Source organism: Leuresthes tenuis, unplaced genomic scaffold, assembly GCF_036924035.1.
Source record: "Leuresthes tenuis unplaced genomic scaffold, fLeuTen1.0.hap1 SCAF_10, whole genome shotgun sequence".
Classification (NCBI taxonomy): domain Eukaryota; kingdom Metazoa; phylum Chordata; class Actinopteri; order Atheriniformes; family Atherinopsidae; genus Leuresthes; species Leuresthes tenuis.
In genome coordinates this window covers 13,250,357-13,274,293 of record NW_027325364.1, presented here as the reverse complement: position 1 = coordinate 13,274,293, position 23,937 = coordinate 13,250,357, and the positions used below count along the sequence as shown (strand labels likewise).

The 23,937-nt window shown below is 41.8% G+C and overlaps 1 protein-coding gene across 1 annotated transcript; it reads left to right on the top strand.

Moving 5' to 3' along the window:
* The first annotated feature begins 1,079 nt into the window (after nucleotides 1-1,079).
* tars2 (threonyl-tRNA synthetase 2, mitochondrial) lies at nucleotides 1,080-11,060 on the top strand. Its single transcript, XM_072394185.1, has 18 exons — nucleotides 1,080-1,271; nucleotides 2,214-2,389; nucleotides 2,469-2,583; nucleotides 3,046-3,167; nucleotides 3,405-3,513; nucleotides 4,059-4,123; nucleotides 4,221-4,299; nucleotides 4,954-5,100; nucleotides 5,226-5,324; nucleotides 7,277-7,446; nucleotides 7,518-7,680; nucleotides 8,181-8,318; nucleotides 8,736-8,813; nucleotides 9,574-9,674; nucleotides 10,142-10,243; nucleotides 10,343-10,415; nucleotides 10,533-10,647; nucleotides 10,786-11,060. Exons 1-18 carry the CDS (start codon nucleotides 1,188-1,190, stop codon nucleotides 10,926-10,928), a joined length of 2,079 nt encoding a protein of 692 aa, XP_072250286.1. The 5' UTR covers nucleotides 1,080-1,187; the 3' UTR covers nucleotides 10,929-11,060.
* The last annotated feature ends 12,877 nt before the right edge of the window (nucleotides 11,061-23,937 follow it).

Sequence of the window (23,937 nt, the reverse complement as noted above, 5' to 3'; positions counted from 1 at the left end):
TATCATTCAGCGTAATTACCTGCTCTTTTTCTTCTTTTTAGTCATTTGGTAAATATTTGAGGCTTCTACACTTCAGTACATGTCAACATGGACACTGTAGAGGCTTAACGCTGGAATTTGGCCAACTATCTCAACCTTGACTTAACGCACAGAATAATCCTTTATTTTTAGAATATTAAAGTGATTCCTTATATCAGGCGGTGAGATAAAAAGATTGTTTAAGCACTGAATTCACAGCATTTATACCACACAGACTGTTTTATTTGTTTATTATTAAGACTGACTAGTCTGTCGTGTGGTGCTGCAGCGCCCCCAAGTGGCTGATTGGTGGTACTTCCGCTATAGAACCCAGTTTTACGGGTTTAACTGTTTGGTTTTGTAACCAGTAGACTCCATTTCGCTAATTTTGATGTAAATGATGAAATCCAGATTATAAACAAAAACTTTGGCAGGTTTAACAGAGTGAATATAAATCGGAGGCTGTAGATTTGGAAGTATCCTTAAGAGTATGATTTAGTGACCACTGCTTTCAAATGTTGACTATGTTAACGCTTCAGAACATTATAAATAGCATGTTTTGATAGTTTACGTTTAAGTTTTGACTATTGTAGAAATAAGAGTTTAGGGTGGTTTTGTTTGGAGAAATATATGGATTGTTTTTTTTTTCCCCAGATTATTTCCATTTTCTGAGTGTTTGATAAATCCATTTCTGGTACTGAGCCTACTGAATAAACTTGATCTATAGCTACAGAAGGCTCTGAAAGCCCACCGCTGTATTATGGAGCACACCCACTCTGGTTCAGCGTTGTTGCACATCGTGATGCGGCAGGTCGGCAGTTCTGTGTTGGTCTTGTGACGCCCGGCGCATGCGCTGTGTGGTTGGACTTTCAGAAGTCTGAAATGTCTGATCTGACCATAGCTAGCTTTTGGTGTCAGTTTAGATACTTATTTGGATTTCTAACTTGAGATAGCATGCTTTTTATCTACATGCGTAGCTTCTGGGTGAAAGCGCGCTCTGGTGTTCGAACTAGGAGCGCGCACGCTGCTTCGAAGCTGCGTCACCAGTTTACACCGATGACGTCACCGCTGCTTTCTTAACCCGTGCTTCCGGTGTTATGGCCGCTCGCAGGGAAGGAGAAAATAATGTGGCATTTTGGGGAATGAACTTGTAGGCAGGCGTGTTTGCGATGGCGGTGACACAACTGTTTCAGTTGGTAACCAGCAGGTTGGCAGCTCGTGCGACGCTTCGCGTGCACAGGAAGTACAGCAAGGTGCGCATCCTCGTTTTACAGCAGTACACTGACTGATGCTAAGATTAGCCTCCAGGACAGAGTGTATTATGTCAGTGTTGTGAGCTGCAGCTGATGTTACTGTTGACTGAAAATGTGAGACTGGAGATGGAGCTGGTCTGAAACTTAAAAACCAACGTAGCCGCCCAGTTCGACTTTATTTATGCTTATCTAAACTTATCATTATTATTTGTGACTTGCTTTGCCACTTGTTTTTTTGGATAAACCTCAATTGAAAAAGGATCTGCATGTTAATTATGCGTTTGATAACAACCATACCATCTACTTTCCTGTCTGTGTTTCTCTCTCACGTGGTTACCTTTTAAAAACAAAAAATAAAAGTAGGTGCTAATCATTTTATTTATAGAACATAACATAATTGGCAATACTTTGGTAAAAGTAGGTGAGTAACTGTTATATTGTACCCAATTGGCTCTATTAACTAATACAGGCATAGTGAATTAATGTTTTTCACTAATAATGTGCATACAAAAAGAGAGAACCATATTAAGCCAGTTGATTAATGGGGGAAAAACTTTCCTTTCTATTGGGCAGATCCAGCTAACACCAGTGCTGTCTACTAAAACAGCCATGCAGTGAATCCAGCCCCCATTTGATCTGTTATCTTGTGGTTTAGAGTGTGTTGGGTTAACTTTCAGTGGATTTTGGATGCCGAAGTTCAGTTGCACTCATGAAGGCAGCACAGGTTTAAACTTATTCCTATATTATACACCTCATGTTTGCTGTAATATTACAGTAAGTTCAGAATATGGCATTCTCAGTGAATGGCACGTGTTTTAGGACAAAGGGAAAGCAGCATTTATAACAATGTGTTTTCACATTAGTTGCCTCGTGCTTTTTATTATCCTCTGTACCTTTTAACCCTTTTTGACTTTTATCTCATTGTTTCTTCTCCCGCCGCAGGTGTCTCCAGCTTTATCTGAGCGACTGCGAATCTTTGAGTCTTTCAGGGAAAGACGAGCCAGTGAGAGGAGAGTCGAAGCGACAGAAAAGCCCCTCAGTGTCCGCCTGGATGACGGCCGGACTGTAAAAGGAACAGCTGGTGTCACCACGCCTCTCTTTATTGCACAGAGTGTGCGGTAAATACCTGATACACACTTTTCGATGCTTATGTTATCCTTTGCACAAGTAGCACTGTTAATGTATGTGTTATTGCAGAGTGAAAGGAGCACTGGTGAGTAAAGTGAATGGGGAACTGTGGGAGCTTGGACGACCTCTAGAGGCAGACTGTGAACTGCAGCTTCTGGGGTTCGACACAGTAGAGGGTAAACAGGTAAATTATTCCTTCCCTTTGACTGAGCTGTTGTAACTTGTCTGAAATATGCCACCACGGCATGTGCTGTCGCTACGATAGATCTCAACATTCATAAGATTCCAGTTTTGTTTTTATGACCCCCAGATTATCAACAGATGCACTCGTAATTTGAAGCCACTACTATGCATACTGCAAGAAATTTGAAATGGGTCCACCTCATATAGCTCCATTAAGTGTGTATTTTGGATATTAAGGACTCCTCAAAGAAAAAGTACTCTTTCAGTATGTTTTGTGTTTGCCATGTAAAGATATTTTTAGGCACATTTTCCCTGACATAGGAAGGGTTTGACTGGAGCAAGGAAACAGTAACTTTCACAGTCATAATCAGTCTTAACTTGGATGTTACCTTACTTCCATCGTCCCTACATTACCCTCTGGTTCTCTTCTTCACCCACTCTCGCACCACCGTTGGTTTCACAGGCAGCATGGAGGACAGGGGCGTGCGTCCTGGGCGGTGTGTTGGAGGGTGTGTTTGGTGCTGAGGTCTGCAGAGAAGGAGCGTCGGAACTCGGGCTTTTCTGCGATCACTTGTTGATAAACAGGTCAGGTGTTCATGGGATTTTACTCCGGTAGATGTCCACAGAGTCTTTGTCGCTTATTGAACATGTCAAATAATTGTGTTTCAGCAGCATTCACTGATCAAAAGAGAGAATTCAACATAATTGGTCATTATGATATTGATCTGTTAATGTATTTTGTCAGACTTATGCGTTATGTTCTTGTCTTCTACATGTTTTTTCAACTTTTGGTCTTTTTCCTGTATGTGGTCCAACCCGCAGTCCCTTGTCCCTGAGTGATGTGGAGGCGAGGTGTAAAGAGACCGCAGCACTCAAACTTCCTTTGTTCAGCCTGGAGCTGAATACAGACCAAGTCCGAGAACTCTTCCAGGTCAGCAGCACTCGTTTTATTCGATAAATCCTCCTAAAACGACAGTAGACAACACAGTTTTAGTTAGTTTAGTCAGGGTTTACTGATCAATCTTTAGCTCTGGGGCGCCCAATAGGAAAATAGATCCAAATGGAAATGCTCAAATAAATCATAAACCTTGCGCTGTTCAAATCTATAATGCATAATCACTAAGTTAACATGAACTTTATGCATTAAGTTATGCTGGCCAGAGAACGCTCGTCTCTAGTTGTGTTCATTTCCTTAATCTATCCCATAAACTTTGATGAGGCTATAGTAAGCTTTTAGGATTGTGTTTACAGTTTGAAGGAATTATTTAAGCAGCCTTAAAATGTTTTTTACAGTCATTTCAAGGACAAGACTTGCAGTGTTTTGTGCAGTCGATTTGATTTTGGAGAATCTTTAAGTTAAACTATTAAAAAAAAGATCTTTGGGCACCTTTTGTGGCTGACTCCAGGCCTTTTATGTTGAAGCTGCTCATATGAATAATGTGTTTTCTCTGAAATGTGCATGTGTGCTCGCTGTAGGACAGTAAGCTGAGGCTACAACTTGTTGAAGAGCAGATGAATGGCTCCACAGCCACAGTGTACAGGCATGTATAAGTACTCGCACCCAGATACAGACTTTACCCACCAGTGTCTTCAAACACCCACCTAATGAACCCGTTTCTTTCTCTCTTTGTGACTCAGGTGTGGAGACAGTATAGCAGTGTGCAGCGGGCCCCTCCTCCCACACACAGGCCTCCTCAAGGTCTTCAAGATACTCCAGGTGTGTGGTTGTTTGTGTAACTCCTTCCCCCTCTGTCTTTTTTTTGTACTCTTTTTGTTTTCTCCCCTTCCTTTGACTTTGTATTGCACAGCTGCTCCCAAATTGACCTTGTGCATTAGCCTGTTTATCCAATTTTAGCTCGATGATTGATGAGCAGCGCTTTGAAAGCCAAACGCTGTTTCATCTAATATGGCTCTGTCATTTTTCTCCAGGCTTCAAAATAAGATAATCATGCATTTATGACACACTGTAGTCAAACGCAGAGTTAACCTAATCGCATCAGTAAGAATCTGTTTTATTTGGACCCATCTGGCTCTTTCTGTCCAGTGGGACACTTTCTGCGTAAATGGAATTTTCCTCATCCTTATTGATCCAGGGAGCCGTTTCCAAAGTGGGCTGTCGCTGGGCAGGCTGGGATTCCACAACAGCAAGGGGCTGGAAATATCAGAGGCAGGATGTTGTGTTTGTCAGAGGCCGTATTTCTGTTCTGGGCTCCTGCTAACACAATGGCATCCATCAGATGTGCTATCCCCCCCATCTGTTCATTCTCTTTTTGGCTGGGTCTCACTTTCCTTTCCTCTTTTGCCATCTCATTGTTTGTTCACTGTTTTCTTCTCACCATCCCCTCTGCTTTCCATCGCTGCGCCATTCCAGCTGTCCTCCGTGACCCTGGCCAACCAGACAGAGGCCTCGGGTTTAACGCGGCTGCTAGGTGTGGCGTTTCCAGGAGAGAGGGACAGGGAAGAGTGGGAGAGGGAGCAGGAGGAGGCGAGAAGGAGGGACCACAGGCGCATTGGAGCGGTGAGAGAACGTTTTTAGGAGTAGGACTCAAAATTAGATCAGCTTAAAGCTGATCAGAAACAATGAAATCAAGCGTTCCCTGTAAATAATCACATTAACATGTTTGTTTTTTTTTTTTTGCACAGGACCAGGAGCTGTTTTTCTTCAACGAGGTCAGTCCAGGCAGCTGCTTCTTCCTGCCTAAAGGAGCCCACATCTACAACACCCTCACAGACTTCATTAAGGTGCCTTGACTTATGTTTTTTAAACTGGATATTGCTCAAACTCGCTGGGTTTGAGCTCTCTAACAAACCAGCCTCCACCAGTTTTTGAGTGAGTGGAGTAAAAATAGCAGCCATCATGCCATTATTCCAGCATATATCTTAATTATTATTCTGATTATTCAGTGGGTTTGCTGACCTAATTTTAGGATGAAGAGAATGTAAAGGAGAATTCTTCCTCTTTTTTGGCCCTCACAGACTGAGCCACATTTTGGAAATTAGAAATGATTGAACTTTGTCATCGTTTTCTTAATATTAGTCATTTTTATTTATCCATGTCTTCACGGTGAATTTTATGAAGACATGCTGCACTAATGGCTTCAGTGTCGTCTAACGGGAAACGGAAACGCACTCTGATATGAACACAAAATGAATGTAAACACGGCCATTTTAACTGTGGTCGTGTGTTGAATCCCACATCTCATTGAGCAACCGTTAGTTTTAAATTAAGTTCAAATAAACTTATGCCTAAAATAACACCAAACAAATTAACTTATTGAGTCAAATCCTCTAAAGTGACGCATCTTTTCCTAATATTTACTCTCAACTTTGTCTTCACCATAGTCTACATCCATACCCAGCTCTAAAAATGCTCCAATGAGCTACGAGAAGTAGCCAATTTCAAAATGGGATTTCGGGCCTGTGACTCCTATGGTTGCATAATTAAATGATAATAATAACTTGATATTGTTTTTGTTGGTCTGGGTACAAAAACACATGCTTTTGGCTGCTCAAAACTCTCTAAACGTTGAATGAGCTCGAAGGTGAACAAGATGCGTCATCGCAGCAGTGGTATTCCACCTCTTTCAGGCAGGAAATACACAGGTTCTTTAAGAAGTATACATCAAATTTTTCTCTGCGTTTCATTTAGCTCTAGAGGAGCCCGATGTTTGACTCGGCGTCTGCATCCGCTTGTTGGTCACATTGTAAAGAGTGAATGTGACTCATCAGTCAGCTGTACAGAGCTGCAGGTGCACTTTTTTCTTCTCCTCTGCAATTCCATAAAACTGTTATGATTGGTGTGAAGACATTGTGCACCTCCTGTGATATTTGGCGCCCCAAAGCAGGAACCACTGTTTTAAACTATAATTAATGGATAAAATGATTAATTTCCACATGCACACCATAGCATTACCTGTTTGTCATGTGTGAATAAAACCATTTTTATTTAATTACACCTTTTAAAACCTGCAGCTTTCAATAGATTTCAGCACACAACCTCTAAGCCGAGCGTACATTCATAAATGGAGCACATCAAAGTGTTGCTGTTTCATCGTGCTGCCATTATCTTCAGGTGTAAGCCAGTTCATAAAAGTACCTGTACTGTGAACATGAGGCAGTTTCACATAAACACTTTATTGATAGATATTGGTTCAAAAGGCTTCCTGTTCTGAAATGATATAAGACTCGTTTACAGTAAAGCAAAGAAATAAAGAGCAGAACGAGACTGTGAGTAAGCCTTGCTGTGTCTCTCAGTATATATTTTGAGCAGCTATCTTAAAGACGTATTCTAATTATTTCTCATTTTTCATTGTTTTCTGTAAATTTCATGAAATAAAAGAATGAAATGGCAACGATACGCAGTCCCAACACTTGATCTGCATATTCTGTCTACTTAAAATGAACTGAACAACTTTTCTCAGCACTGCTTATGCAGCTAAATCCAAAATACCAAATGTGACCTGTTTGATTATGCAGACTCCTGAGTTGGGTTTATATAATCATTAAATGCCGCTAAAGCTCTTTATTCCACGTTTGCCTGACTGGCTTAGTCATGAATAAGTGTGATGTTGGTATAACACTCGCAGGGTGCAGCTTGTAAAATGACTCTTTGTTTAATAATGACACTGTTGTGACAGCCTGACCTGCCCCTGCACTCATTGTTACGCACATCCTTCCTTCCTGACCTCTCGTAGAGTGAATACCGAAGGCGAGGCTTCACCGAGGTCGTGACCCCAACTCTGTACAGCACTGCATTATGGGAGCGCTCGGGCCACTGGGAGCACTACAGCGAGAACATGTTCACCGTGACATCAGAGGGCTCTCAGACTTACGCCCTCAAACCCATGAACTGTCCTGCACACTGGTGAGCAGGCGCTCAGACATCGGTGTACTCCGGTTCCTTCACAGACACTGACTCTGCTTTCTTGTGTTTAGCCTCATGTTTGAGCAGTGCGTTCGCTCGTGGCGGGAGCTCCCGCTGCGATGGGCGGACTTCGGGGCGCTGCATCGCAACGAGCTCTCTGGCGCTCTGGGAGGTCTGACTCGTGTCCGCAGGTTCTGCCAGGACGATGCTCACATCTTTTGCATGCCGGAGCAGGTAAAACATGGGGGGAAAAAAACCAAAAACAACGCAGACTTTTTTGGGGGCATTTTTCTTCAAAACTGGGTCATACTCCGTGAGCATCTTTAACCGGATCGAAGCTGTAAATGGAGCGCATGTGGGGCTGTTTTACAGTGATTAGATGGGCTGTGCAAATAACTCCTGAGACATTCCAAGAGGCCTCAGCGTGGATGAATGAGGGTCTTTGTCCTGTTCAAACATGACACCTCATATGTGCATCGCTGCCGCTGTACAGTTACGCTAATTATACACGTAAAGTCCTGGAACGGGTCCCCTGTTTGCACCCCAGTAATTCACAGAGATCACACTCACATGATAATCATTGACCTCTGAAATACTAATTCGATCCATGGTTGGAATTTTACCCTTTGAACTCCTCTGTCTTTAACAATCAGCTCTGTTGATTATTAGATTTTCCTTTTTTTCTTTTGCCTCTTGTTGCAACGGTCTTGACTTGTTTCGTTCTTTCTCCTCAGCTGGAAGATGAGATTGTGGCTTGTTTGGACTTTGTTCGAAGCGTTTATCAAGTGTTTGGGTTTTCCTTCCACTGCCTGCTCTCCACACGTCCTACGCCGTGCCTGGGGGAGCCCGAACAGTGGGATAATGCCGAGCAGGTAAAACGCACACATTCGTGCACACTTTATCATGTTGCTCAGTGTGTGTGTGTGTGTGTGTGTGTACGCCAAGTGGCAGCCATTTAATCAGAGCTCTTAAAGAAATCTTTATAGAAAATAATGTGGTGTAATGAGATCCACTTAACCAATCAGTCATGCATGTGGTACTTTCCAGCCGCTTTGTGTTGCGCCTGTGAGTAGATGTATATCTGTAAACCCCCACGGACGCCTTTTAAGTAGGCGCAGTGGCCATTTAAGCTGATTCGATTGAGTGTAATTGAACATTTATAGTTCTGCGCTCCCACAGCTCCTTAACACAGAAGAACCAACATGGCAGTCATAATGTTGCATCGATGTTCTAATTTTCCCTTCAAACCCTGCTCTGTGCTGCGCTTGTTCGTGTGTGTGTGTAAGCAGCAGTTGGAGAGGGGTCTGCAGCAGTTTGGTGAACACTGGGAGGTGAACCCTGGAGATGGAGCCTTCTACGGACCAAAGGTCAGTGGGCGGGGCAGCGTGTAGTTGTTATTCTTGGCCGATTTCGATAAATAAATAAAACGGACAGATCATATGAGCAAATTTTACTGGACTGAGTCGGGTGTATCTGAGAATGTTTTCATTTTTAATGTATTGTCCTGAATCTCAATCTTTTCCTAAATCATAGCATAAAAAAGGGTGTAAGTTGATTTTCTAAGCTGTAAAACGACTAAAATCATCATGTAGATGTAGTTGTTTTATAATCAGATTCACATGAGGTCAGTTTATTGGTGTAGCGTCACACATTGGAGCGTGACGGAGGCCTCATTTTGTTCCTGGCTCTATAGGGAGAAACTGAGGGCCACACCAATAAAAACTGAAGTAGAATATTTATTGCTCCCTGAGGTTTTTTTTTGTTTGTTTGTTTTTTGTATAAACTGAAAGTAATTTGAGGATGAGCTCTGCGTTTGTTGAGGTGATTTCAAGGTCACTACTTCTGTGCAATAAGTCAGCTAACATAAAGCCATGACACATTCAGGCTCATGTGAAGGGTTAGAGGGTTAGAGGCAGGTCACGTCAGGTTGGAGGCGAACACACCAACACACTCCGTGGAACAAACATTCCTCACAGCCACGTTGCTATGGTGTGTTTGCCACAATTAGCTTCAGCTTCTCACAGAAAACCGTTTATTACTGACTCTCTCCACAAAAATGCACCCCGGCAGCGTATCAGAGCGCTGAACTCGGATTTGCGGATACTAATAAGCTCTGTTACATCACAGATTGACATCCTGATCAAAGATGCAATCGGTCGTCAACACCAGTGTGCCACGATCCAGCTTGACTTCCAGCTGCCGGTCAGATTCGACCTTCAGTATGTCGGGTGAGTCCGGTAACAGTTTACACTTCAAGCACTCAGTCTCTGAAACATTCCTACATCTGTGCCGGTTTAATCCTGCACTGTAGGTTTTCTTTTTAGTCGACTCCTGTACTGAGTCCCGTTATTGGTCAGGCTGAAGTGGCTCAGCTCAAACTTAACAGAACCCTAATTTAATCAAGAAAGATCACTCCTTTTCATTAGATTTATCAGCTCACTCCCTTTTTCTTCTGCCTGTAATCTCTTCTTGCTTCTCACTAATCTGCTTCTGTATTGTGTTTTTGATCACCCAGTTATAAGAGGAATCCTTTTGAAACATGGATTTTTGTTCATTTTTATGGAAACGCAACAGAGAAAATCTGTTTTTGGTCAGCTGATACAGATATTGATCCTTAAAAAAAAAAAATCATTAAAACAGCCTTTTCCATTGATGTGCACCATGGCCTAATCGATTGTTGTAACCTTTCGCTCAGACGAGACGGCCAGTTGCACAGGCCGGTGATGATCCACAGAGCCGTGCTGGGGTCACTAGAGAGAATGATCGCGATTCTGGCTGAAAACTTTGGAGGGAAATGGTGAGAAGATGTGTTTTATAAGCCTGCGATGTAGATCGACACTCTAGCTGTGCCCCAGCTCATGGTCACACTTTTGTTTTGTTTTTTTACCCAAACTAGGCCACTGTGGTTGTCTCCAGCTCAGGTCATGGTTATTCCTGTAGGGGGCAACAGCGAGTCGTACGGCAGACAGGTCAGTGATCTGTCGACAGTTTTCTGTCTGTCTGACATCTTTAATCTCTGTCATGATTAATTTGTGAACGATTTAGTAGGTGAAATCTTACAGGAAGCACCTCTCTATCCTCTTAAGGTGGTTCAGCAGTTCCATGAAGCTGGCTTCATGGTTGATTTCAACGACGATCAGGGCGCGACCTTGAGTAAGAAGATTCGCTCTGCTCAGCTGGCCCAGTACAACTACATATTTGGTAAAAGTGGAAAAACTGGGGCTGTTTAATATACTAAAGCCTGTCAGTGTTGTTTTTATCCCTGAATGCACCACCTCCAAACTTCTGCTTCACTAATATTGATGTTAATATATCTTAACATTTTTTTTTTTTTTGTAGTGGTTGGGGATAAGGAGTGCGAGACTGGAACAGTGAATGTCAGGAGCAGAGGAGGTAAACAGCTGGGCCAGAGGCCGGCAGAGGAGGTGCTGAGGTCCCTCACACTGCTACGAGACACAAGAAGCAACCTCGATGACCTTTGATAAGGGCTCACTGGAACTAATTATTCACAGATGTGATCAGTTTTGCATTTTTTTTGTTCAGGCTGATAAACTATTGCTTTATCTGATAATGTGGATGCTGCAAATTGTAATAAAAGTACAGAAAATATTAAAGTTTGTGTCCTTTAATGGAATTCGCTTATAAATCGGTGCCTGGAAAAGTACAAAGTAGAGACTTAAAGCTGTTTAAAGATCACTATCACTCTAATATCAACATTACTCAGCAGCATATGTCCATTAAAGGCCCTTAAAAATGCAAACCACCTGCTTATATTAGTCTGTCGTGACATGAGAGTAGAAAACCGGGCCTACTTTTAAAAGACTGGAAGAAAGAGGACAAGGAGGGGGGGTTAACTAAAATAAGAGAGTGAGCAGCTGTGTCAGGGCTGTGTGTTTTCATGTGTGTTTAGGGGAAACAGCCAAGTCAAGGTACAGGTCAAAAAGATTGGAAGTTTTTCCTTTTTAATTGAGAGAGGGCAGCGGGATGGAAAAGACATCGGTCACAACAGTGACACGGAGGCCGGGAGGGAGGCGTCCGCTCCCAGAGAATAAAGCAAGTCGATAGTGAGTTCAGTTGCCCTAGAAATCATTTAAGAGGGCAGAGAGGTGAGCTGAGGCACGTTTGGGAATTCAAACATGCAGATGGAGATATTCAAGGTTTTACTTTTTCTAGATGAGAAATTTAATGAATTCCATCTTGGTCTGTGAACAGATGTCAGGATGAAGTATTAACAGACCAGGCTCTGAGATACACCAAATCTTAGACTTGTGGTGCTTCTCTGACACAGTGGAAGTGAATGGAAACGACTGAAATATGACATGTCACCATGACAGTCCACAGCAGCAGTGCTGTGAAGCAGTACTCTGGTTCAACACAGCTTTGAGCTGAAAGTGAAGCAGCCAGCCCTAAGCATGATTAGCATGCCAGCAAAATTAGTTATTCCTCATTAGCAACAAGTACAAAGTACTGTTTTGACTAACTGGAATGTAAATCACTTCCCAGTGTTTTGATCAAAAACTAAAGTATGAGACAAGTGGACATTTTGACCCAGTGATGGTCTTGGATTCAATTGAAATGACCAATTTTATCACAGTTTTATCACAGAGGCAGACATTTATATCTGAACCAAATGTCACAGTAATCCGTTCAGAGACTGGAGACACATTATTTAACTTTGAACTAAATATTTAATCCTGCTGCTGGTGCTTAAGAGGAAAAAAAAATCAAAGCATGACTTCACAAATATATGCTTGAACTTTCATTGTGGTTTATTCTGGAATTTCTAATGTATTTTGATCTGGATTAAAGTGTTCAAGCAGCTAACGTCGCTCAAGCCTTGCTGCTGCTGCGGCTGTTGACAGCAATTTAAAGTTGCACGCTTCATTTCAACTTAAAATTGTAAGCACTCCATCTTAGAAATGTGACCTCTTTAAAAAAATAATTTTCTTCTTCTCTTCCTCTCGTTAATAATAGAAAACCAGCCGTCACAGGGTGAGCTGGGGACTGCACGGAAGCCGCTGGAGCTGATTGTGGAAATTTGTTGTACAAATTCCACACATCCTCTACATAGTGATCAAACAGCAAGGTGTGTTCAGTCAGAGGCTTCTTCAGCGCCGCTTTCAGAAGAACATTGACTTTTTTTACAGTGTGTAATGACTTGCAGTGGCTATTGACTGTATTATGCTGCGTGTTTAATTCAATTCAGTTCAGACATTATAATGATTCTATTTGCTTCCAGCGCCTTTTGAGTAAACCTTTACTAGCAGATTCACAGTGATTTTGGAAAGCATTTCAAAGCAGAGGGCTGGACAAACAAAATGAATTTGATACAGCAGAAATCTCACAGTTTCCAAAACACGGGCCAATGAAACTAAATATCTGTATGTTTTATAAGCCAGGAGTTTTATTCATTCCTTGAAAAGGAATTTTAGGAATGTTATAGAAAGACCAAAGATACAAAAATCTAAATACCTGATGATTACACAAAAAATGTATTCCAGTAAGTGACTCTTTATATAATAATCATGTATATTTTGTTGCAAAGCATGCCAGCTAAACTATGATCTCTTTTTTTGTACAAATCTTGCTTCCAAACTTTTGGCCTGTAGTGTATATACTTCACATTCTGTTGCTGATCACAGGGAAATCATAACTATGAACTGGAAGAAAGCTGCTCCACTGACACAAACCCAATGGATCCACAGACTGAAACAAGTACATGACGGCTAGACTCCAAAAGAAAATGGACATCTTTCTTCAAAGATGGGCTTTAGTTATTATCTTACATTATCTGAATGCCATTTCAGTATTAACACTAACCAGTCAGTGATATTAATATAAAAGAGGATTAATAATCCCTCTGTCAGGGACTGTTCAAATATGTTCAATATTGTACACAATTTGAAAATGAAGTTAAAGAAAAAAGAAGATAAGGTTTTCAAAGTTAGATAAAAGGAAAACTGTGATCACAACATTGAAACTAACCCCATTTTCAGACAGTTGAAAGATGGATTTAAAGTTATAAAAGTTTGTGGGAAGACAGCCATCGTCTCGATTGATAATGATAGATGTCATAGAATAAGCCTGTTGAAAGTCTGTGCTCTCACTCTGCTTCAGGCTTTGTCCAGAACCTGGAGATAAAATACGACCCAGACAGTGTAGCCACCAGCCAACATTGCACAGTAGTTGCGTAGTGATGACATAGACCATTAACTCCAGTAAACACTCCTCAAATTTTGACTGTAGATAACAATATGAGCCTCCCTTCGCTCTCCTCACAACTCCACTGTGCCCACCCTTATTATATCATCTCACGCACACACACACACACACACACACAAGGCAATCTTTCACTGAACTAGTGGAGTCACATGGAGTTCATAGGAAATTATTTTTAGCTATAGGGACTTACCAAAAAAGAAAATGGCTGCTGTGGGTTTAGTCCACAAAAAAAAAGAGCTTTCTAAGACAGCAGAAGCTATGCGTAAAGACAGTTGATTGCTCCCACTGACTTCCACAGTGAGGTTATTTGATGACAGTTTTTACTGTTAAAGGTCTTTTAAAAGTTTTTTACACCATCAGCATCGACAGTGAGCGATGGGGTTATTTCTCATTAAATCTTTCAATTATTCTCAGCGAGCAGGACTCTGTTAACGATCTGGATGAAGTATTATTTGAGGCTCTCAGTGACAGTTGGTGGATGAATCTCAGCAGTTTTGCCTCTAAAATAACACAATACATTGAAACGTGGTCTGTATAATGTCCTGCAGCCCAACATAACATCTTACTATGTCTGACCAACACTCCAAAAACAATATATGTAAAATTTACTGTCATGTATAATGAAGGAAAACATCAAATCATAATGTCTGAGAAATTTGATCCAGCAAAGATATGCCAAGTTTTTGTTTGACCTTTTAAGATCCGATACAGTATGTCGTATATGCCTCTCAGCTGTTTTTTTAATTAAGATGAAAGTTTTTAAAACACACAACGGCTCTGTTTTTCTAATGATGAACATTAGAGGAACGATCATAATTTGCTGTAAAAGTCAAAGGTTTCAGCTGTCCTGCGGCTTCTGTGTTTTTTCTGCATAAAAAAGGTATATTTATCATTAACAGCTCTGTCCGTTTCTGTTTTTCAGAAAACTCTCAGGTGTTATGAGGATGTATCCATCATACAATTAGATTTTACGCTGCTATTTTAAAGGGAACCCTATGTCTAACGGGTTTGAATAAGACTAAAGTTCACTGTACAAACTAGTCCTGAATGCTAATAGAAAGGGCAACTGGATTTTTCAAGCTGGTTGTTCACTGCAGTTAAAAACTGGTGAGTCTCTTGGATGAGAAGTAAAAAGTCCTCAAAGAAAAAAAACAGTAACAAATGCTTTCTCTTTTGGCACTCAGAGATTCTACCCAAACGGTATCTGAGAAATTAATTCAATACAGAGTTGTAGAAACAGTAGATAAATATAGGATCTCTAAGACGTAGTTTTCAGGGGCTGAAAGTCTTCTCCACAGTGACAAACCGCAGCGTGGACAAATTCTATACTGGAAAATCACTTCGTGGTTTCTTTGGGATCGCTGTTGTCCTGGAAGTACTCTTTTCCTGGCGGGAGGCAGAGTGACTGTGACCCAGGAGGGAGGCAGAGCCAAACAGTCCGGCCGGGGGGAAGATAAACAGACTGCTCTGTATTGTTCTCTTGGTATCACTGAGAAGCTGTCAGCCTGAGTGATTGAAGGCTAAACCTCCCAAAATAGGCCCTCCAAGGCCGGGCTGCCTCTCCCTTCCATCTCGTTATAAATAATCTGTGTGTGTGTGCATGCATTTTATGACTGTGTGTGTTCTAAAGAAGAAGCTAAAAAGAAAGGGTGTGTGAGCAAAAGTACAGAGATGTGATCACTGCCAGGGTGGCCTTAGAAAGAGAAGCCACTGAAAACAATAACAGGAGGTTTGTGAGGCTGGAAGCCAGTCACAGATACCAAGCGCGCTCGACCCTCCACTGACCTCTTTAACATGCCAGCAGTAACAGTACCGTCGCTTCGCCTCCATCGCTCATTATTCCAAGTCATCTGTGTGTGTGTTCATGCCTGTGTGTTTGTGCATGCTTAAGTCAGTATTATTTGAACAGGGGCTTATAAATTTCCTCCTGAGGGAATACCACTCGATCATTTGGACTCTAACAGGTGTGTCAGTGGTAAATGTTCTTTATGCACATACAATGCTGTGGGAAGGTTTTGAGCCACCCTTCATTTCATCAATTATTGCCAGGAAAACATGGAATGGGTGCAGTGATTTATTGAAACAGACACAAAAGGAAATACAGTATATAGGCAAAAACAGAGATTGTACAATTCTAACAAGCTTGACAATCAATATTTGGTATGAGCACCTTTATTTCAAGCTTTCTTCTGATTTCTTCTCATTGAAGTAGTCTTCAGGAATAGTTCTCCAGGCTTCTTAGGATATTTCAAAGCTCCTCTTTGGATGTTGGCTGCCTTTTGTTCCGTTCTCTGTCAAGATGATCCCACACTGCTTCAATAATGTTGAGGTCCGGGCTCTGGTGAGGATTCATCCCTCCATAAGATCTGTTGCCACTGTTTTTCAGTCCACTTCTCAGATACTCTGCTGCAGATAGTTTTTTAGGCTTCTTCTTGTGTAGTTTCCACTATTTCTTAAAGACTGGAAAAAAATTAGTGAAAACAGCCAATGTCCTAAGACACTTTGTAAAACCTTCAGAAAGTTTGGAGAACTGCTGCTGAAGACAACTTTGAAAGACTACCAGGAAGTCATGCAGCTTGGAAGCAAAATATAAAGAAACGAGTGGCATCTCTTAGACCATACTGTATGACAGCACTACAGCATCGATACATGCATGAAAACAGGATCCTTTTTTTTTTTCTTTGTTTGTGTTACATTGCCAAGCAACAATCAAAAAAATGCTTTCTTTCAGATTTAAGCAGTGGAAGAAAGCTGTCAAGGAGCTTTCTCCTTAAACTGGATATCCCCAAAACCTCAGCCCACCCAGGCAGCCTCCACTCCTCTCCCCCTCTCTTTTCCAGTAACTCGTCTGGGTCTAGTAACTCTGCTCATCTCAGGCTCAACTCTCAGCTTATACGGAGTGAGCTTCTTGCTTGTTGCGACCTGGCTGCTCTCTTGACCCATCAGCTGAGCTCCACTGTTACCCACCAGTGCTCAGTTTCCTCCCTCCATGCTTGAACTTGGCTTTAGGTTAATTTCAAGGCGATGGATGTTCACTGTCACACCGAGCCGGGGCAGTTACACTCGCAAAGACACACAGATAAGTGTATCACAGCCCAGCGCAGTGGAGTAGGGTCTCTGGCAGGCTTTAGTCTGCTCCAAACTATGTCTGCTATGCTCAACGCACTGCTGACCTGATTTCCTATCCTGCCCTCATCAGAGCGGGATACCTAGAGCGAGCAGACCTAGTTGAAGAGCCTCAGTGTGAAAGAGGCATTCAGTTTATTGTTCTAGCAAACCTGTTGAATCGTTCTCAGGAGGGAGGAGTTTATAGTTTCAGGGGAAGGTCAGAGGTCATGTTGACTCTCAGGCCAGTTTAGTAAGCAAGGAGAATAAATCATTCCCTTTGCGATTTTACAAATATTTACTGTTATCATTCCTCTCTTGCTGCAAATCACTGTAAAGTACGTTGAATGTGAGGAAGAGCGGTGAAAGAAAAGCCCGAACCCTGACAGTTGAATTTTCTTGCATGACTTTATGCCAGCCCATGTGGAAGACGCCCTTGCTCTGGGAGCCCATACTGCTGCTTGTTTTGGTGCCAAATCTTAAGAAATCCAAGGGTAAATGAAAAGTTAGACAGAAAAACTGTGGGTGGGACATGAATTTACACAGAAACACTTCCAAAAAAGCAAGTTGGCCATGCAAAGCTGAGTTCATTTATTGTTTCAACCACATTTCGGAAGTGAGGGAAATCAAATGATCATCTTTATTCATCAATATTCTATCTGCAAAATAAAAAATCTTCAGATAACATTTGCTTTAGAAAGAAAATGTTGCGAAACACCACCCAGAAGGCTGAAGACACATTAACAAGTTCTTTTATTGGACTGTATTCTTTCCACAAACCTCATCTTAGTCTGCTGCGCAGAAACCTGTGAAGTCTTTGGAGGAATGAGATGAGGAGAAGCTGACCTCACACTGTGACCTCAAAGTGCTTTCAGGATTCCTGCTTTTCGAGGGTAACTTAACTCTGCAGAGGGAGAGAGAGATGAGCCGGGCGGCTTGTACGGGTGAAAAGGAAGGGAGGGTGCAGCAAAGCAAAGCTAAACCTTTGGCGTAAATGCGGTATAGATCATGTTTGATATGTGGCGAGGATTTATCATTAAAATTCTTTGTTTAAATAACAGTTTCTGGGTATGGGTGTAATTACTTGCACATGTTAGACTTATATTGTTACATCAGCCTCCTGTTTGTGCATGCATTCGTTTTTGTGACTGAAATGCAAAAGCAGTAACAACAAATGCATTTTGCATCATTTTTGATTAAAATAGGTTAGAAAGAAACAAAGTGGTCAAATTACAGATGCAGATGGATGATTTTTTCCTATTCTAAAGATGTGATAAGAGTGTAAATTAAAGGAGTAGTTCAGCATTTTGCAAGATTATATCTGGTCTTATGGTCTTATGTGTGTGAAATATGAAGCTTAGCACACAAGACATGAAATCAAATCAGTTCCAACTTGTTCCTCTACAGTACACAAGTCAACAGTAGATAAGAACTGAAGCATCAGACTGAGAGGCTGCACAATAAGCAGCTCTCAAAATGTGTGTCTGCTCACATGATGTAAATTCTCTGACACCTTATGCAAAATCAGCCAACAAAGAGCAAGCTTCAGATCATATTCAGAGTTCATTGTAATGAGAGTTGTATCAAACAGAGCTGTCAGCTGCCTCAGGGCCCCAAATTCCCAAATTCACCTGCTATCATTTGTTACATTGTTATTCGATTAAATGCTCATGTGTGTGGCAATATGCATTATTCAGCGGGCAGCATCATGATAGGGGCCTCTCTCACAGTCCAGCATTATGAACCAGTCTTGGGGCTCTCTTGTGTAGAGATCTGGGCCCCTCAACAGAACAGTTGGTTGGGGTTCATGGTGTTTTATGGTATTTCTGTCCTGGGTCTGTTGCAGCAGTGAAAGCTGCTTACTTACACTGCTTTTTAGATTAAAACGGCTTCTTGATTTATTGGTTATGCTTTGCTTAATTCTTTCTTTTGTAAGTCAATTATCATCTATCGAAAAGACATATAACAGGATTTTAAAATATTTTCTACTCATACTCAAACATTTTTTACCTTACTTATGGCATTGCTCTTGTTGACTACCTTTTTGAAACCTCAAGTTTGTTGTCTTTTCGTCGCCATCTTGGATTTTCAGAGGCATACATTATGCGCATTATTCAGATCCAGGGTATATGGCACAACATCTGCTACTCAAAAGAGCTGTGATTACTTAGGCCCTATTTTAAGCCTTGATACAATCTAGATGATGAATAAACCACATTTTTCGAGAACTTGATGATACACATAGAGCGCTTTTTTTCTGTCACACCCACATTCATATGCGAGTTTCATGGAGGCAATCAGGGCTCTAGTATCAGGTCCAGGGAGAGAAGAAGCAAGGGATCAAACCACCAATTATTTGGTTTGAACATGACAAGCTCTACCTTATGAACAGCACATCACTTTGAAATTCAACCCCCACACTTGTCATGAAACAGGAAATTGGTTATACAGACCAAAACTAGGGTCTTGATACGGGGCCTATGAAAACTGACTTGCTTTGGGGCCAGCTACAAGTGGTCGTTCAAGGACATGCTATGTTTAGCATGAATAGGTTGGCTAAAATTTACAAATGTTAAAAATCAAATATATGATATTTAGAACCTTAATGCACCAGGAAAAAACTATTTGTTATGTAAAAATATAGCATCACACTGGCATCCTTACCAGAATGCATTGTAATGTAACTCTTGGTGTTCTGTGTCGTGGCAGCCGGACTGACCACTCCTCCACATTAGTGCATTTGATCCTTACTATGAAGTGACAGGGAGGGTAACTTCTAGATTTCCTTGAATAAACCATGTTCCTCATCTTACATACTAACTCAAACAGAGGCACGAGACCGCAGTCGACACTGTTTGTTTAGGACTAAAATTCTTGTGCAAGACTCACAGGTTTTAATATAATGGGCGAGTATAAAGACTGAAGCGATTTTCACAAGGATCAAATAGTGACAGCTGTACAGGTCACAGTACCTTCACATCTCCAACTCTTCTGCTCGTGACGGGCTAATGATGTTGTCCAATCCAGTTGAGTTACTACGGCTAAAATTGCTTAAAAAGTTCATGCTGGATCTGAGAAAGATGCAAGAACCCGCAGTGCATTGCAGTTTGTCCATTAAGGGACCACATAGCCTCAGACTGGTCAGGGTGCCTGTGCTGACTCATGTCCACCTCCAAAAGCACCTAAAATGGACACGTGAGCATCAGAACTGGACAATGAAGAAATAGAAGAAGGTGGCCTGATCTGATTGATTACATTTTCATGACATCATGTGGTTGACAGGGTCCTTGTGTGTCACTTATCTGGGGGACCAGGACCTGGCACCAGGATACTCTGTGGAGTGGAGTGTGACGCTGGGAAACCTGGGGGTCCTGTCATTCATGGGGATGTCTTCATGGGTGTTCTTGGGAATACACCAACAGTATTTCTTGAAAGTGATGACAGTTTGACAAACATGATGAGTTTAAGGTGCTGGCTTGGCCTCCATATTATGCGGATTTCAGTACAGGTGATCACCAGTGGGATGGCTGGGCAAACAAGTCTGATTGATGCAAGCCCCAGTTCGCAACTTTCAAGATTTGAAGGATCCGCTACTGACAGCTTGGTGGCTCGTACCACAACAAACCTTCTGAGGGAGGTCATAATCAATCTTAGGTGGTGGGTCATAAAGTTATGGCCGATTGGTGTGCAATGTCTCAAATTACTCTGATCATCGTGATTTTTAGAATAAGTTGTGATAGGGCTGTCTATCAGCCGTCACCTAAGCCAACCAGAGCATCATTTTCACCAGCTAACTTTAATGCTTCAACTGCAGTTTAGTAATTCAGCATCAGGGCTGCATGGTGGTGTGGCGGTTAGCACCGTCGCCTCACGCCTTCCCGGCTAGGGCCTTTCTGTGTGGAGTTTGCATGTTCTCCCTATGTATGCGTGGGTTCTCTCCAGGTACTCCGGCTTCCTCCCACTGCCCAAAACCATGCATGTCACATTAATTGGTGACTTTAAATTGATTATAAGATTGAGTGCAAGCGTGTGTAGTTGTTGTGTCATTTGTCTCTATGCTTGCAAGATGGACTGGCCTTTCCAGCGTGTACCCTGCCTCTCGCCCAATGACAGCTGGGATAGGCTCCCCCAGTGACCCTAAAAGTGGATGGATGGATGAATAATTCAGCATTATGCATAAACGATGTGTCCAAGATCTGATGTAAAATGCCCCAGATCTCCATAAATGAACAGGGTAGGAATTCAGCAGCAGCAATTAATTGAAATAGTGATGCAACACTCGGTGATCTTTCACCGATTGACCGTAATCATTGTAAAGGTCCTCCCCAACAGCATTGGCTCTATCTGTCAGTGTCTCCTGTGCCAAACATGGCTCAGCTGTCCCAAGCCATACCATACCATATGAGCTTGTTCACTCAAACTTTGGTTTGTTGTTGTTATGAGTATATATGTGACTCAGTGGCTTCTCTGGATGAACAGTTGTTCTCTGTGTGAATGATTGGAGCAAGTTTATCTCAGCAGTTTTGTCAGCCAATTAGGACACAGCTGAACTGACCCCTCTCATGTTTCGCCATTGACAACTCCAAGTCCTCATTAGAGTGTTCCACCTACTGACCCTTTTATTTCAGCCCGTTTTCACTCCGTCACATACTGCAGTTTTGTCAGGACGTTTTGGCATCGCAGATCAACGCGAAGGGAGCCTTTGCCGTCAGTTTTCAACATGCCGAGCAAATGTAGTGTAACTGTCATTATCTGATATAATTTCCCCATACATTTGTGTGGATGGGAACTTTATGGCAGCAATGGTAAAGAGGCTAAGTTTAGTTTTATATTACATCTAGCTAGATGGAAATTGTACATGGAGTTACTGCAACAAAAATTAATGATGTAAGGGAAAAAGCAAGTTAGCAGGCTAGCAAAAAATGTTCAAAGACATATGAACCACTGTTCACTCAGCTAAAGACTTGAAAATTTGTTCAAAACATTCAAATGATCAGTTTGACATTCAAGCTAATGGTTTGTTAGCCTGTTCCCTTATTTGATTGAAATGTTCAAATGCAGAGCTTCACACGCCTATCAGAGATTACAGGGATTCCCATGGGAATAAATGGGCTGCCAGTTGACTTGCATACCAGTACACACTTATTTAGAAGTCAAGCATTAAACCCAACTATGATCCTTTTCTCAATCTATGCAATCAATTTTAGTGCTTAAACCTAAACAGGAAATAGTGTTACCAAAACTCAAGCATGTAGTTTTAATGCTTAAACGAATGAGACTAAATGTAAGCACAGAGGGGAAGACATAACTGTTCAAACTTTCATGATTTCACATCCTTTGGCGCTCTGTTACCCCTCCTCCAACTTCTTTATAAATATGTTTTGTTTGATGACAGATAAGCATTTAGGTATGATGTCACACAGTCTACTGTTAGTAGTGCTGAGGCAACTGCATTAGGGCACCAACGCCAAAGGACACATTGTCTGCTTCTCAGAGATGCCCAGGGCTCCTCACAAAACCCCAGTATCTGATGCCCTGAGATGATAACAGGTTACTTATCTCCGACTTTGACCCTGTTGTAAACCTTGGTTTCCCTTGTCTCTTTGCTCCTGTAACAACAATCTTACCACTTCAGGTATACTGAGGACCTGTGAATGCATTTTCTCAGTTAACTTCAAGCTAAAATACAGTTAAAATACTGAAAGAGTATCTCCTTTGGCTCGCTCAGTTGCATCCATATTAGACTATAAAGATATCTCTGCTGGCTCTCTGTGGTTCGTCCAGAGCGCAGACGCCCTGCTTTGATCCGCACCCTGGCACAGGATTGGTGGAATCCAGCAAATATTGACTCCATCCGAGCCAAACAAATCACTCCCCCCTTCCTGCGCTCCTTCTCTTTTGCTCTGCTTTACACTTGCTCTGTTCCCCTCTAATCTGCCATTACCTCTTTCCCTCACATTCCCTTTCATCCCCTTTCTGCAGCTGCCTTTCTTTTCACCCCTTTTGTGTCTATGTCTGTCACTCTCTCTCTCCCTCCACTCAAGACTTCTCAGGCTGTCAGTGCTTTCAGTCCAGGCCTCTCCTCCTCCTCCTCTCAGCTGCCCCCACAGAGTTCAATCCACAGCCCTCACTGTCTCAAGCTAGTTTGGATTTCACACACATGAATATTTCACACCTGAGTGCATTGTATGTTCAAACATATGCTGCTGCCTTGAGCCTGGAACATACTTTTTCATCTCTTTGACCCTGAAAACGAGCACAAGCTAAATGTGAAGGCCTTCATGATAGTGTGCCAACATACCTTCATATGATGTTCATATGTGCATCAGCTGGCTACCATAGAGGGCAAAGAGACAGAGGGAGGAAGCCAAAAGGGAATTTTTCAAGTGAAACTTAAAAATAACTTTCTGCTTTCACTGCTTTGGTCTTTGATCTGCTTTCGTGTTTTTTTATCGGCATGGTATGATACACTGGGGTTTGTTGACGTGCACGCTCACTTAACTGGGAGCTATCGTTCCACAATGAGACCAAAGCTGGAGTTACATTTCTGCAACAATTCTTGTAAATGAATCCGTGGACCTCTGCAGAAAAAACTGGCAAGGACTACTACATTACAAACCTCTACAAAGTTCCATGTGGACCTATGCGTTGTTAAATTAGTACATAGAATGATGGTTGAAAATGTATTAATCCCTTAAGGACTTGTTATATTTCTGTACAATAATGACCTAAAAAAAAACTGCAGTGGAGTGTTACACCAGTCCTAAAAGTGAATAAAGATAACTCAGGTGAGACTGGGCATCCTGTTTTATTTAAAGAACGAGGATCTATTAAAGTCAGATCTCAGCAACATGTTTGTGGAAATGTATCATGGCAAAAACAAAGCAAAGTTCTTTCATTAGAAAATCACTTGTTGAGGCTCACCAGGCTGGAATAAGTTACAATCATAAGTTCACAAATGGAGGACATTCCAAGACCATTATTTCAACCTCTGGCAAAAATGGTAGAAACACCATTGGAGGATGTTCTTTCAGTTGTTTTATTTCGTAAAACAAACCAACAACATCTGAATGATCATCCCCCAAGGGTGGAGGACGGCCATCTTTGTGCCAGGAGCTGTAACCTGCCAACAAAGATCACTCCAGCAGCAAAACTTCGATTCAT

What these genes read in the sequence shown, in the direction of transcription:
- tars2 (XM_072394185.1), top strand. Translation starts at nt 1,188, where the DNA reads ATGGCGGTGACACAACTGTTTCAGTTGGTAACCAGCAGGTTGGCAGCT. An exon ending in CCCTCACAGACTTCATTAAG is followed by an intron (nt 5,325 to 7,276) that starts GTGCCTTGACTT and finishes GACCTCTCGTAG; the next exon opens with AGTGAATACCGAAGGCGAGG. An exon ending in ATGAACTGTCCTGCACACTG is followed by an intron (nt 7,447 to 7,517) that starts GTGAGCAGGCGC and finishes TCTTGTGTTTAG; the next exon opens with CCTCATGTTTGAGCAGTGCG.